The following is a 16,790-nucleotide window of genomic DNA, read 5'->3' as shown; positions in this document are numbered from 1 at the left end:
AAAATTTACCTACATTTACCGTAATGGAATATATGTTCTAATTTCCCATTTAATAATAAATTAAAATTACATAACTATAAACTTAAAAACACTATTGGCATATGAGATTCTTTTGAAGTTTCAATTAAAAATATAATCCCATTCCGGATTTAGTTTTAGTAAATCCAATACCGGAAGTGGTATTCCGGAAGTGGTATTGAAAAGCAGACAACAAACCACCACACGCCAAGTTTACGAAAGAAAAATTAAAAATGACTTTATTGGTGATTAGAGTTTTGTCGCTAACGCTTGGCTTATTCTTTGTTTTCGTTGGTACCATAAAACTGACACCTTCAGTTAATGGGGAGATTTACAAAGAAATGGTAAGACCCTGATAAATAATGGAGTTGCTTTTGGGGAGAAAATACGACTTCGGACTTGGCCCAGGACCGAACCTTGATCGTGACGTCGGAGAGATTGGTTGTTTTTTTGTTTGGGTTTTTATGCCTCTATATTATTATTTGTGGAGGGGTTAAAATATGTTTTAAAAATATACCAATAAAGGCTGTGTTGTCTTTTATTTGCTTTACTACCTGGCCTTTCCGGCAAGACTTCTGGGAAAAATATCCGCCCGGTCCCCCCTTCCCCTAACCCTAACCTTAACTCCAACCCTAACCCCAACCCTAGCCCTAACCCCAGCCATAACCCCAACCCTAACCCTAACCTTAACCCTAACCCTAACCCTCAACCCTAACTAAAAATAATAATGGAGGGGACCGGGTGGATATTATACCGACTTCCGAATGTTCCATCATTCAGGGTTAGCTTTAGGGCTAGGGTTGGTGATAATACATGGCTTTCCAGACGGTTTGTCCTGTTGACATTTCGTCCACAATTGATTCGTCCACCTTACAATTCGTTCACCCACCTCTGACAATTCGTCCACTCGATTACAACATTTAGACCAATAAATCTGAAATGTTATTTCTTAGCTACTGAAATGGTTAATTATTTTCGTTTTGTGGTAAACTACTAGTATATGAAACAAACAGAATTTTAGTGGCACTATCAACTTGTTATTGTCAGTGTTTCTGTCAGAAAGAAATTTTTGGGTATGGCACTATGGAATTGAATACAACCAGTCAACAAGGAGTATGGGAGGCCTCCCCCAGAAAGAAAATGGTTTAGGGTTAGGGTTAAGAAAATCATACATTAATGATAAGAGTAATTAATTTTGTCAAAAGGTTAACTTTTTAAAAAACAATCTGCCAAAAAAATCTAGGTATGGTGCCATACCCATTTAACCCTCTGGCAGAAACCCTAATTGTCTCTCTGTCCATTATAGTGCTTTATTGATATGTTGTTATTCAAATTGCTCTTCAATTACACCTATAATTCTGACGTATACTATTTAGAAAACAAAGCTAGTAACTAAACTCTTGCTAAATTACCATTTCTACATTGCGATTGGTGTATTACCGTACACATTTTGTTTACAGGCACTTATTTGTCAACACGCTCGTACATGATTTTCGTTGTTTCTACTAGAAAGTTTGCTTCAGAAGATAATAAGTCAATGTGCACCGGATAAAAATTGCGCATTGCCCAGCCCTCCCCTACATGTATGCTTTGTGGACAAAAATAAACAAATAAAATAAAATAAAAATTTGTTGTCTTCTATTTCATTTTTTTAAGCATCAACATAAAATATGCATTCAACTGTAAATGTCATTTATTCCGATTTCATTCCAATCTTGAAATGGCTCGAAACAGCTGCTTGGCAGAGATATCACCCTGGTGGTATTGTTCCTAGATCTGAAACACTTCGCCCTGCCTGGTCCTCTGCTTTGCCCTTTGCATCCGAGTGAGCCTTCCGTTGCTCACCCTCTCCATGGTCATTTCAACCAACTTGGCTTCCCACAGAAGCAGAGGCACCAGCAGGTAAAACTGGATACCTTCCCTTTGTAGCTCTGGTGTTGATCCTTCTGTGCCAAACTTCAGTGTTGTTGTTGGTCCGGATCGGAAAAGTGCAAGAAATAAAAATTTAAAAAAGCACTGTGCTAATAATCATATTATAAGCAAGAAACAGCAAGTAAATAATAATTTTAGTAATTTTAATATATGACAATAACTAATTCATAATAGAAACAAGACAGTCTGTTTTTGTCGACGGCAATATAATACAATACTTACTGGCAGTCCAAAGATTGACCAATTCTCCACGCTCCAAACGCTACTCCAAAACCAGGTATTCTGGATGTAGTTCAGGATATTCTGGACATTTGGCAGAATCTGATGCACTGAGCAAAGCCACTAGAACTGTTCCTCTATATCCTCGGCCGGCAAATAAGGGAGGGACAGGACTTGTTTCAAAAACTTGTGTACGTTGCCCTTTTCGTGGTACAATTTTTCCAGGCCTTCCTGTCGGATCCTTTTAAATACCGATTGGCTCCAATGAAATAAGCATCCCTAAGAAGAAAAGTAAACCAAACTGAATAAAACTATAAAACTGAATAAAACTTCAAAATTGATTACAATTATAAAACTGAATAAAAGTCTAATTATATAACAAACATAACATAACTTTATTTCCACCTGAGGTAGAACTGCACATATCGCAGCCCATGTAGCAGCTTCGAAGTCAAATACTATCCTCTTAAATTGAGGCTGCTGCCACAGTTTTCTGAGTAGAGTATTAAATACGTATAAATAATATGAAATATCAGTCAGTAATTAGTTCCTGAATGAAAGGCATTTGATGAATTAGCGTGTAACAATATACTAATTTTTAAAATAAACTTTAATAAACACGAGGAACATAATAGATAATTATACACTATGTCACCATGTTCAATGCTTTCCACTAAATAATCAATGGCCTGCCGCCGCGACATTATGACAAATGCCAGTAGTACTTGAGTCAACGCCTCTCCCAACCTGACGAATGCGTGTATTCCACAGAGTTAGACAAATGGTGGCGCCATGATCTTAAATGTCCCATCCACGTACCAAGTTTTTGCTTGGTCTAATTGATGCAGTTGAGCTGGTGTCACAAAAATCAAATGCTGTTGATCATTGATGCTGACAGACACTTGATAGAAAGTTTGTGCTTCTGGGTCTAATGAGCACACGTACTCAACATCAACCTGCAATAAATCAAACAAGTTATTCATTAGGTAGGTTCAAACACGCCTGCTATGGGTCAAAATTATGAAATTATGTCCCGATCAACTATGGTCGACAAACGATTGCGGATTTGTTTTTATGAACTCGATCACTGTGTAACTTTAATTTAGCACCCAAAGCAAAGCTGTTAGGTTAACCCATATGAGTCCCAACGTTCGTAAAAACGAACATCGCTGTTTTTCGTCATATTGTTTCTATTAATAAACATGTATTAAAATCCATGACGTCGTTGGCTTTAAACACATAGCACTTGAGATTGAGACGGGTAGTGTTTTTCACAGACACCAAGTGACCTTGAAAAGAGGTAAGAAAGTTTCATGTTTTTCATGTTTGTGACTAGCATTTTGTGTTACATAAATACAGTATAATGTATTTGTATTACAAATGTTGATCATGTTAAAATTAAGTATATTGTATTACATGTTTATACTGTGTATCTGGGTTTCATTTATGTTGGATCGGTTTGGCCTGATAATTCACCAAATGTGAAATGTTCGTTTTATATACCTGATAAGCAATATCAAATCAATTACAATCAAACATGATTTAAACAGTCACTGCATTAAGTAGGCACCTGTATTAAGCGACCATGTTATTGTTTTCCCAAACCATATAGAATATTACACATTAACCTGTATTAAGCAGCCACCTTGTCTACATGGGCCACTTTCTAATAACTCATTACATTGCATTTGTCATACCGGGTGGCTTGGTGTATGTTTTGTCTCTTGCAATATTTAAATGCAAACAGTAATTAATTTGCAATAAAATGGGGGTGCAGGCTTGGGGGTAAGAAGTATATACTCCAACAACCTTTGTAATTACACAAGCATTATAAATATATTTTCAGAAAACATAGCATCTGGTCGCATAACACGTCGCTTCTTCACAGTATTGGATGTTTTAGATCAAGTTTTGGCTGACAATGAAGACGTTGATAACATTATTCTTCTGCCTCCTGAAGAAGATGGTGATATAACAGATGACGATGAAAACGAGGGCGACACAGCTCCTCATGATGTTCCTGGGATTGTAGAAGCTGACATCCAAGTGACAGGCGAAGAGGCTGATTCTAAAGTTGGAGATACAGAACAAGTTACTCCAGCCAAAAAACTCAAAATGAATGTTATCTGGAAGGAAAAATCTGAGGATATCAGCGAAATGCCCAGAAAAGATATAGGCAAACTTTGTGAGCAACATCCCGAGCTCGTAGACAAATCCCCCTATGAGTTATTCATGATGTACTTTAATGAGATTTTGGACCATTTGGTTTGTGAAACCAATAGATATGCAGCTAGACAGAACGACCATACCTTCAATATTAAAGAAGATGACATGAAATGTTTCTGTGGTATCTTCTTACTGAGTGGATACCACACGTTACCTCAGCAATACATGTATTGGTGCACTGACGAAGATGTCGGTGTTCCTTTAATTAGTTCTGCAATGCCACGCAACCGGTTCAAGGAAATAAAAAAATACTTGCACATGGCCGATAATGACAAAATAGTTGAAAATGACAAATATGGGAAAATCCAACCTGTATATGATTTGCTAAACGCGAAACTGAAGCAGTTAGGAGATTTCGCACCCGCTCTGTCCATCGATGAGCAGATGCTTCCCTATTTTGGTTGTCACTCGGAGAAGATGTACATGCATGGGAAACCTGTCAAATTTGGTTACAAATTATGGATAGTTGCATATCACACAGGATACCCTTTCCATATGATGCTGTACTCGGGCAAGGAGAAAGACAAGTCACCAGGCGATTTACTTGGGACAAGAGTAATCTTTGAGCTTTTACATCACAGTGAGCCACCAAGTCACACTGTAACTTTCGACAACTTTTTCACAAGTTACGATGTTCTTATTAAACTCCAAGAAAAGGGGTTTGCTGCTCTGGGAACTGTCAGGCATAACCGTCTGCGTGGTTCTCCTTTGCCCATTGCAACTGATGTTAAGAAGACGGAAAGGGGTTCTTACAAGTACTGCAGTGATGGGAAGCTGGTGGCTGTGGTTTGGAATGACAACATGCCGGTTTATGCCGCTTCAAACCACAAAAAGGTAACCCTAACAGTAGTAAAACGTCGCTTCTCACAGTCTGAAAGAAAGTACATCCATGTTGATTGCCCTGCAATTATTGATACTTACAATGGAACAATGGGAGGGGTTGACCTGTTTGATCGCTACTTGAGCGACTACAGGCCTTCAATACGTGGCAAGAAATGGTACTTCCCGTTCTTCACCAACGCGCTCAATGTCTGTGCTACAGTGGCGTGGAGAGTTCACAAGGAGCTGGGCGGCGCTGAAACTCATTTGGTATTCCTAAGATACATCGTCCGCATCCTTTTGAAGCAGGTAACTACCAAGAGATGTCTCGGGACACCGCGGTCAGTTCTTCCTGACATACTGTACGACGGAGCAGGGCATAACCAGGACAAAACCAGCAAGGAAGGCCGATGCAGACTGTGTGGGAAGAACACATTCTACAGATGTGTAAAATGCAACCAGCGACTACACCAGAAGTGTTTTTTCCCGTATCACTCCAGAGCGTGAAGGATGTAGCAGCAAAACACTGCCACCAAATTACTCAAAACCATGTGCAGACTTTAATTAATCTAATTAAATGAAATACAAAACAAATTAGTTACCTTTTCTATCTGAGTAAACAATAAAAATAAAAGCCAACGATTTTACAAGATTGAGCAAGTGTTTATTGTGTTGTTTTAAGTTCACTTCGAGCTGGAGCAGGAGCCGCATGTCTTAGGAGGTTGACACCACTGGAATTCCGCCATCTGTTTCAATGTTACATGTGTCCCCTGTAAAATACATTAAATATAATTACCATATAATAAACGTCTTCAGCAAATGAAATAAAAATTAACATTGACATAATAAAATGTTGAAAAATTAACAAAAAGCAATAAGATTACTTGACATCAGTAAAACGTACTCCAGATGGCAATCTGTACTGGTCATCATAGATCCCTGCTCCAGCTTCCGGAAACCGCTCTCTCACCACCTCTCTTATCAGGTCGGGGAATACCAACATTTTCCCTGGCTTCCCTACGTGACCACCATACTGAAAACAAAATTAAAGTGCCCTCTATAAAATACCAAAGTATTGAAATGTCATACTGTTTCCAAATATTGTTCATAATAAAAAAGTAAAACATAAAAAAATCTATAACAAATAACAGTTTACTTACCACAAGTTGTCCATACATCGCTCTGTAGATTTCCTTTCTGGAGGTCCCATGGTGTAACAGTACATGACGCCACCCCGCCGACACAGTCATCCTGCAAGAGTAAGATAGTATGCTAGATGTATTTATAGCTACAAGGAACATTTTGTAGTAGCACCGGTTATAACTTGTGTCTTCACACAATTCTACAAAGTTTGTTTGGCAGGTAATACAAAGTTACTAAGATTAAAAAATCTAAATATTTGTGTTTTTTACAATAATTTTGAGTTATTTATGATTGTAATATGCTTAATTGATACTACTTACCCAGTTTCTGCCAATGTCTTCGAAAGTTCATCGAATTTATCCATTGTTGATGATTAGTTAAATCCAAGACCATGTCAAAGCGGCTAGACACATGCGCGGTAAAACAAAGTGAAATAGTAGTATATGAGGCCATTGTTCGTAAAAACAAACATTCCAAATATGGTAAGAAAAAGGTTCCCTCCATAAAAAATGCACAATATATAGATATATAATCCAATATATATAATCCAATATAAGTAACAAATCCAAAATATTTCTTAATTTGACTCGGCAGTAAATTGTTGATCTTATATGGTTTAAGTTACAATCTGCACGTCTCTGGCAATTCTCTGTGTCGATATTCCACTAAAATAAAAAGTGTCTGTACATTTATTTAGTCCGTGGATGAAATATACGGTAAATAACTAATAATATATTTTTTTTATAGTGGACAAATTGTCCAAGAACAATTTTTGGTTGTGGACGAATCATCTCGAGTTCAACAGTGAACACATTTTTAGTGACAAATCGTCTGGATGAAATGTCCAGAGGACAAATCATCTTCATCCCAGTACATGTATTAGCATACATGCTGGAATGTTTGGAAGTCTTTCCGCCTTTCCCGTATTTAAAGACTGTCCTAGCACACTGTGACTGACACTGGACAGGCTGAATCATTGTCATTTCAAACCATTAGGAAAACTTGCAGGGCTAGCTCTGCCACTCGCCAGCTTTGCCAATTGCGAAGGTTAGCAACAACTGGCAAATTTTATTTTAATTTGGCGGAAAAAAAATGCACTAATTAATATTTGCTGGAAAATAAAGTTTTTCATTTTTGGACATAATTTGGTGAAATGTTTTGCACACCCAGAGCTAGCCCTGGAAAAGGCATTTTGTACCTAAGTCTATGACCATTTTGACTGGTACGAAATGACTATGGTAAAAAATTACATTTTCCAGTGGTATGAAATGACATTTTGTAATGGTATCCTGCCTGGTGTCATGTGTTTTCGATACGATAAACAAAAAATTAAAATATAAAAAAAAAAACAATACTTCGTACATATAATAATACTTTTATCTTTCTCAAGTCACATTAATTTATTGTGGAAAAACAGTGATAATCTCCCATAAACGCCAAGTTTCCCTACAGAAAACAAGCTGCTGAGTCATACCTGGTGTTTCCACAATATTTTGACGATTTTCATTGGCTGTCTGTTTTTGTTATTGTATTGTAGGGTCTGTAAGTTCTCTGTGCAATAATTTACTTAATTTTATGTTTGAAAATAAAATCATAAAATGTTTGTAACTTGTAAAAAAAATATAGAATCATTTTCATAGCAATAAACAGTTTTAACTGAAAACTTAAAGGGCTGAATTTACAAAGCTTGTTTTAGACTTACATGCGTGCACTTACATGCATTTACTATGCTAAAACAGCCTTCTTAAATTTGGCCCAAAATGTTTGTATCTTGTTACAAAAATATATCAAATAATTTTCAGAACAGTAATGTAAATGTACATGTAAAACAGGCCTCCACCAGAAATTACTGAAAAGGACTTTGTTGTGAATGACATAAGAGGTAACCCAACTAGCTGTCCATAAATTTTATTGTTCAGTTTAAGGATCACATGATCTGTTTGACAGGTCTGATGTCCACTTAGAAGACGATAACTTTGTACGGATAACTGAATTTTGCTATTTTAGGCATTTCCTTAGTATCAAAATATTACATTAGCAAAAACTGATGACGTGCACAATATTTATTATATTATAATTTTAAAAAATTGGTAGTCTGACTTGAAGCATTTTCAATATCAAGAGGAAAAAATACACTTCCTTGTTTACATTTAGGCTGCTAATCATGTCCTATTTCGCATAATCTCATGATACATGCAGTAACAAACAAAGTATCGAGAATATATGTCAATCGAAATTCTATAATAGTACATATAAAATGATTATGCAGGCCTTCAGATTTCACGGTAATGACCGTTTCTGGTACCGTAAAATCGCGGAACCAAAATTTTGTTTCCCATGATTAACATATTAAGTACAACTATTCAATGAAAATAATATATACATGTATATAATTATTAAAAAAAAAAAAATGTTTCTAATATCACACTACTGGCACAAGCACTAGTCCCAATTCGGATTGTTTTGTTAAGCAAACTTCTCAAAATTCTTGTTCAGGAAACCTGAATCAGAGTTCCAACAAACGCTAGAATCAGACGCGTTCCACATTTGAACCAAAATCACTGGCACTAATTATTTGTAGTGTACATCTTAAATATAGTGGCAAGAAATAGTATTTAAATTCAAATAATATTGTAGAAAATATTTAACCTTCAGACTACTGTCACATCTGATTGAAATCAGCTCTACTGGTAATAATTATTAACCAGTGGAGCTAATTTTAATCAGATTGACTTCTGTCACTGAAGTCGATGTCACGCATGTGCTCAAGTACTGAAATTAGCAATCGAACAGGCCCTATTATTTCCTGTGGTTTCATTATGGGATGAAATGACATAGGCCTAAATTATTATTTTTATTTAGCTGTTGAAATCGCAACACCATGCATATAATGGAGAGGGCGTGTCAAAAATCAACTTTATATTGAGTTTGAAAAAGTGTCTCTTTGCACATATTTTTTATATAATTTAAATCAGTGGTATTAAAAATGGGTTGCCATGACTTATTTTCACGGAACCTAAAAGCAGTTTCCAATGGGTTCCCATGATCACAAGGCACGGAACCGAAAAAGTGTTCCCCATGAAATTTGAAATCCTATGGCCTGCTATGGTGTGAGGTAACAATGGTATGAATCAAACCAACTAGGTATGAAATAATTGTGGTACGAACTGACCAGCAACCCACATAAATGCTAAATAAAACAAATTCAAGAAGCAGTTTTAAAGCACACAAGAAAGTTCTTATTAAAGTTATTATGTTTGTTTCAGAGAAAGACATACATTCGCAATTCCAAAGTGTTTCCTCTTGTCAAGCAGACCGGTTGGAAGCCCAATCCTCATACCTACAGAAAAGCCATCGGCACAGCAGAGGTAGTTTGTGGGGTCTTGTTGGCTTTTGTGCCAGGTTAGTAGACCAGTTAACACCATTTCATCTTTTATTACTAAATATAAGTATTTTAAATTATGTTTCTAATACTACTATAAGTACTGATAAAACTATTATTGTTAAATATTAGTTTGAGATTGATTGTCTAGTGGTCATTTTACAAATATTCTACTTTAAAACTATGTGGACTTGATTTATTATTCACAGGAATCGGGTGAATTTTTAGAAAGTCTGGTGGCTGTAATAGATGAACTTATTTTCTTACTTAATGAACTGCAGAAAGTGATGGCTTCATGTATCCTAATTGCGTACTATTAATGCAAATGGGATTTTTAGTTTGCCATGTTAGCAAATAAAAAATCATTCAGAATATTTGGCACTGCCTGAAAATTGTGCATGTCCATGTTTTTTTTAACAAAAAGCTCCAGATAACCTCACTGTTTATATGACTGCAGTTTTCTAAAATATTTCTCCAAGGTTAATTTTGATCCCTGTTTGCCATTTCAGGTTCTTTAAAGGAAGCTGCAAACATTGTCCTTCTCACCATCATGGTGAATGACATTTATGCTCACTTTGCTCTGGACGAGGGAATCGACAAAATGAGTCCTGCGATTGTTTTCGCTCTGCTTCTCACCTGTCGACTCATCATTTTTCTACAATCCTTGACAGCTGAACCCAAGTCCGTGTTCGCCGGAACGAAAGAACGCAACGAACCTATTATTCATCCCGCTGAAGAGAAGAAGGAACAATGATGAAGTGCAATTGTAGACGAATGTTTGAAGTATATCCGTGTCTAGTGTATGTGTGTATGTTGAGTAAATGTTTTTATTTAAGGTAAATTACAAACCAAAGAAGGCATTCATAGTAGGAAATAATTTGTTTTTGAAATTTTTGTAATTAGTAACAGATGCTGTTTTGTAGCTGCCAATGTTGCATAATTGTTTAAATTTTAAGTTTAGTAGAATAAATACATACAGGGTATGAACATATGATTTCTTTTGGAGCTCAATTTTTATTGCAGACCTATTTGTTCTTTTCGTAACTAAAATATTATTAGCTTGAAAATATTGGCTTATTCCTGTTGAACTTACAATGGTACACAAAATTATGGTCCTTGATGCTATGCTTTTTATGTTAGTGGTTTATAGCAACCAATGTAACTACTGAATTGTGACATGAATCTGTTTTATTCCCTGAATAGTATTAGAAATTATGTTTTAAAGTCTGTAAACTTAAAAATAATAATTAAAAATAACTTTTATCAGTAGTCTAGGTGGCAAACATTTTCCGATTCAGGACATAAATCTTAAGGCTTATGATCAGCAAATATTAAGCTGATAAGAACAGATACTACACTTTGATCTTAGCCAAAAGGCCGAGAAGCAAATATATTCTTGGTGAATAAATATGTTTGAGAAAACCTCAAACCATTATTCATCATATACAAATAGGATTTGGATGTTAAACAACCTGCCATTACATATTTAGTTTATATATCCTGAGTAAAATAATTTTCATTTGTCACAAGTTTTAGTGGATGACAGATGAAAATTGTTTCACAAGTGACCTACTGTAAGCATGATACGAAATGGCAGTGAGTTTAATGTCCCATTTATTACTCAATAATCTTGTTTTAAACAGTGAAATTATAATGAAGCCTCATGGAACTTGATCATTTAAATGTTTAAAATCTAACAATAATAATGTATGACATCATGAATAGTTGGGATGAGACATGTCACATCATGAAGGAGCAATTCAGTTTCTGTATGGAAAATAAAATAGATATGTAATTATGAACCCAGTTTCTTTGTTGATCTCATTTGCATTTCAAAGTGTTATATTTTTGTTTTGTCTCAGAACCAGAATGACTGGGCATGGTCACATTGTTGTGTCTGGGCATTTTTTGTCATTTACTTCTGTTGGAGTATTAAACTATTTGTTGATGTTGTTAACTTATTAATATGTACATATATAAAAACTGTCATCACTGGTTAGTGTATTCACATCCATTCAAGAATGTTTTAATATATAGAGGCTTTTTTTTTTTAGTCAGTCTAAATATTTCCTAGTTACTTTACTATCTGCATGAGCAAAATTGGTAACCAATGTTTTTCCTAAGAACTGATGTTAAATAGGACAGTGCAACTTGTTTATATGAAACTATAGAGCTGGATGTACAGAAAGTGTGTATTCTGTAGTCACTATAACTTTCTTATACACCTGTGCAGATACGTAGCAACATGCACATGTTATATTTTGTCTGTGTTTTTATTACCCACCTAGTGAATGTCTGGGTGCGTTGTACAAATTTTGTACACACCACCAGGTGTGTATTAGTTACTAAAAAATGACGTCAAATGTTTGGTAAGCGACGTTATCTTCCCATGTCTTAGCTCTGTGCAGTTGCTTATGTCTTGTTATGTTGTGTTGGAAATAATTGTCAGATTTTACATTTTATTTGAAAAAGGTTAAAATAAAATACCACACTCGTTTTCGTTAGATATAATTTTTACAGAAGTTCATTGGTTTCGTAAAAATGATATCCAGTGAAAAAACTATTGTCATATTCTATATAACACATCCACACATGTAAAAAAAAAAAAAAACCCTTGAAATTATAACTTACATTCACTTAAACCACATAGCCCAATGATGTCGCAAACAGTCTATGTTTGATATGTGCAGATATGTCTGATACAGATCATCGGTGACAGTGTTCCCATATAAAAATTTATTTGGTAAACGTTGATCTATGTCAGTCTGCATCGTGTTTCAGATTTTATGGCAACCAGTATTAACAGTTCCAGTATATAAACATGAGAAAGGAATGCTATCCATGGATGTAAAAACAAATAAAGAGACAAATGTCTGTCATTGTCCTTACATGTACATATTTCAATTAAATGTTTTTTACACTTGTAGTTTGGCTGTGCCAAATACATGCTGTTAAATCCTGGCATTTTCTTTCAAATGTTTAATGCCTTGTATCACCATAATATATATAAAACCAGAGGAATTGTTAAATATTATACAACTTATTCACATGTTTTGAGAAGAAGCAGAACGTTTTTTTGTAAAATTTTAAAGAACTATTTCAACTTAGCTAAAAGTTATCTGAAAAGTGTAAATGCATTCCAGATTATTGATTCATATTTTGTCTTACAATATAATTGTATTACTATTAATCATTCTTGTTTATTTTTAAAATGTATTCATATATCACTTATTATTATGGCTATTGATGTATTTATGTAACAGTACAGCATTACCACATTGAAATTATTCAAATGTCATTTTACATGTTTTACAAGGAAAGGCTGAATTTAATTTTGCTTTAATGAGCTTTACACAGATTTGATGTAGTGATTATTTACAAATGTGTGAAACGTAATACCTATATAAGAAATGTAATTTCTTTACACCATCTTGGAGAAAGAAAGAATTTTTTAAAAACTTTTACTACTATATAGTCTATTACATTGAGTACTAATGGAAAGAAATAAGGGGTCACAAAATAGTAGCAACGAAGAGTGATTGCAACTAAAACCCTCATCCATAGGGTCAGGAAGTTAACTGACTTTCATTCCCACACTAGTATCATTCAGTTCCACATTAGTAGTAAATTAAATTTAATCTATAGCCTAATACCAAATGTTCCCTTATTTCTTTCTATCGGTATATTTATTTGCATAAATTATTTGTAAAATATTATTTCTCATCTACATTGTTTCTAGAATAGCCTTAAAATGTTACAACTTAATTATGCTGGGATTATTTGTTTCAGTTTTAAAAGTTTGCCGCTCAGTTTAATGTTTTCATTTTAAAAAAAGATCAAGTTAAACTGCTCAAAATGTTCATGTGATAAACAAAAGTAATCAAATATGTACATAATAATAATAATAATAATGATAATTAGGTAATATGAATACTTGCTTCTTTAGACTGATTGTAGAACGTTTGCTTTTCAATAGCTGATATATTTGATGATTTACCAAACTAGTTTTGTTGGATTGCACAATAAAAACATTTAACAGGTAATTTTGTGAGGGTACATCGTAGGTAATTAAATCTGCATGTTTTGTATATCTGTATATCAGTAGCAGTTTTGTGATGTATATTTTGTGTTTCAAAAATTACTATGAAGCTTTATGGCTCTTAATTTCTTGTGCGTTTTTGACAGATAAATTAACTTAATTATTATTCAACATTCATCATTATGCTCATACTACCATTGTTGTTTATAAGAACTGAATGTATTTTGTGCAGTTCAATGTTAAGAGTCTACCTTCATAGTATTGTGCAATATAAAAGATAAGACATTTTGTAAACTGGTTTAAAGGTACATGTATTATCCCATAAAAGTATGAGTTGGGCTGTGTTCTGTACATATACAGGTTTTACTGTGAACCACCATTAATGATCTCACTGGTTCTCGCTCTATCATGTTCATGTAACATTAAGTGCAAAAACCAGTCTAGTCAGTGTTTTCATAATACCATGGAGCACTTGCATTAACTAATACAGAACATGTCTAGTGGTGTTTCTTTTAAAAAATGAATGTTTAACACATCAGTACTTTCAATTAACTAGGCTGTTTGGTGTCTCACATATTTTGCTGCAACATTTGGTCTGAATAAAGAGTGGAGAAAGACACTGCCACCACATAGTCCATTTCTACCAAATAAATGATGTGAACCCTTTATGTATATTTTACCCCAGACAAGACAGAACATATCCAAAATGGTTGTGTAATGGGGGTGGGGGGGGGGGGGGGGGGGGTTGAGGTGTAGGGTGGTGGTGGTGGTGGGTAATTCTTTACATCTTAACGTAGCCTTTAAGCAATGGCATTACTCTCTATTCCAATAGACAGGTATGAACAACTAATGAAATGGCTGAAATCTTTCATCGAGTCCTATGCCTGCTGTTCAGGGGCCTAATTCACTAAACTCTTGCAACTTTGCGATCTCGCAGTGCAATCCTAAAAGACTTGCAGAGAGGATGCTATGTTGTCTAGCAGAGCCTAAGAGACCTTTGTGAATTAGGTCCCTGATCAACACAGTATCAGTTTAAGTACGACAACTTTGTTAGTATTTGTGTGAAAATGGAATAAGAAATTGTATTAAAATATTCTACCTGAAAAGAAAGTGATGGGATGAAATCTGACCTCCGAAGAGAACTGAACAAGATTGGCCAAACTGAACACTTATTGTTATATTATAATCATGTTTACAGAATTAATGTATTTAAAACTAGTGAGTCATGTTGTGCATCCTTGTATTAATATGTACATGTTATTCATCCTGGCATTTCATTCATCAACCCATTAAATTAGAAGTGATACCAGTGTCAGTAGGTTATATTTGTACAGGTGTTACAAAAAGACAAAATGAACAAGTAGGGTTTCTGGTGTCTGGGTAAAACCATTTTAGTAAGCCACCTTGAAAAAGCGATTTAATAAGCCATCCCCCAAAAACAAACACACAAAAAACAAACAAAAAACTAAACAAAAAACCCAGAAAGATGAAAAGAAAGAAAAAGAACCCTAGCAAATTTTAGTAAATATTAAAAAAAAAAAAATTGAATTAAATTAAATTTAAATAAATAAATAATGTGGGCAGAATGCTGACCGACCAAAATAACCCCTAAACCCAGTGCCAGATGTTTCCCATTATTGTACCACTGCTTAGACTTGTAAACTGTTCCCTCCAAACCAAGCAAACAAGCTGTGTTGTTTTCTCCACACATAACATCGATTTTGATTTTGACGAGAATTTCATTTAATAGGTATGTTAGTATAACTTTCTTAGATGTTTTATGTTGTAACTGAATATGTTTTGCTTCTAAAGTAGACCACAAAAACATTTACTTTGTGAACAAGAATATTCAGAGTGCTCAGTTGAGTTTTCATGTTTACACTGTCACATCATTTGACTTTTCAATTGCAAGATGATTTACAATTCTTAGTGTATAATATTAATTTGAGGATTTGAAAAAATATTTACTGTAGTTAACTGTACTGCTCAAAATTGTATTTCTCTTTACTCAAAACCAAAGTACAAAAAAGTATGCCACTATCATCAAACATGTATTGTATTGATCCATTACCTGTTATGCAGCATGTTACATTAATGGATCAAAGCAATCATGAAATATACTTTAGATACCCCATCTGGTGACACCATTAATTATCTCTGTCACATCATTGCCAGTACAACATATAGTTATAATTACGCTATTAATTTGAGTACACAGTTTATTTAAAAGTGTGCTTTTTACACCTCTTGGAATATTGATTTGATGACATCTGATTGGCTGTTCCAGTGTGATGACCCATTTGCCACAGCTAATGAAATAAGCACGGCCAAAATTGATTTCTCTGTGATGTAAAGTTAAATTGAAATTGATTGCTCGGATGTATAAGTTAACTAGAAACAAGGTCTGTAAATAAATTTTACTTGGAAAGGACATTTAAATTTCTTTTTATCCTGGGTTTTGAGGTTATCACATTGTAAAAAATTGAATACAACACTTGTGTCTTGTTAAATACCATTTATCTTTTGAAATTTTGCGAGTAAAATACATTTTTAAACAACTTGTATAAGATAAATGATATCTAATGACCACTTACGCAATATTCTCTGGTTATTACATGTTTTGTAAGAAGAAAACGCCCCCCCACTAAAATAATGGACTGAAATCCAAAATTGATGAGAATTGAACTTTCCCACAAGAATGTTATTTGTTATACTCTACAAAAATGAATGTTGTGAACTGGTGACACTGTTACATGTTGTCCTAATTTCATCTACATGTAATAAACTTATTTGTGTTTTCATTATCTTGTCTACTCATTTCAATTTCATTTTTATGCTTGTAGTCAATAAACATTTCTAGTAAAACATTTTGTGGAATTATTATTTTTATTTGCTAACATGCTATATTCCAGACAAGTTTGCAAAGTAATATACATGTATATTGGCATTTTCCTAATAGTGTGACCATAGTGTACTGCTTTAAACCAGTATACACGGAATTAGGTGTTCTTG

At 34.4% G+C, this 16,790-nt stretch overlaps 1 protein-coding gene and 1 pseudogene across 2 annotated transcripts; one reads left to right on the top strand and one right to left on the bottom strand.

The window, feature by feature from the left end:
* The first annotated feature begins 190 nt into the window (after positions 1 to 190).
* LOC121369653 (transmembrane protein 35A-like) lies at positions 191 to 16,643 on the top strand. 2 transcript variants are annotated; one of them, XM_041494698.1, is made up of 3 exons: positions 191 to 263; positions 9,624 to 9,759; positions 10,249 to 16,643. In XM_041494698.1, exons 1-3 carry the CDS (start codon positions 252 to 254, stop codon positions 10,491 to 10,493), a joined length of 393 nt encoding a protein of 130 aa, XP_041350632.1. In that variant the 5' UTR covers positions 191 to 251; the 3' UTR covers positions 10,494 to 16,643. The 2 variants fall into 2 exon arrangements, with proteins under 2 accessions (XP_041350632.1, XP_041350630.1); XM_041494696.1 differs by having other exon boundaries at positions 204 to 362.
* LOC121372765 lies at positions 11,020 to 11,128 on the bottom strand (annotated as a pseudogene).
* Positions 16,644 to 16,790: the final 147 nt, after the last annotated feature.

This window comes from Gigantopelta aegis, chromosome 4 (assembly GCF_016097555.1).
Source record: "Gigantopelta aegis isolate Gae_Host chromosome 4, Gae_host_genome, whole genome shotgun sequence".
NCBI lineage: Eukaryota > Metazoa > Mollusca > Gastropoda > Neomphalida > Peltospiridae > Gigantopelta > Gigantopelta aegis.
The sequence above is the reverse complement of the archived record's forward strand: the minus strand, read 5'-3'. Positions and strand labels throughout refer to the sequence as shown.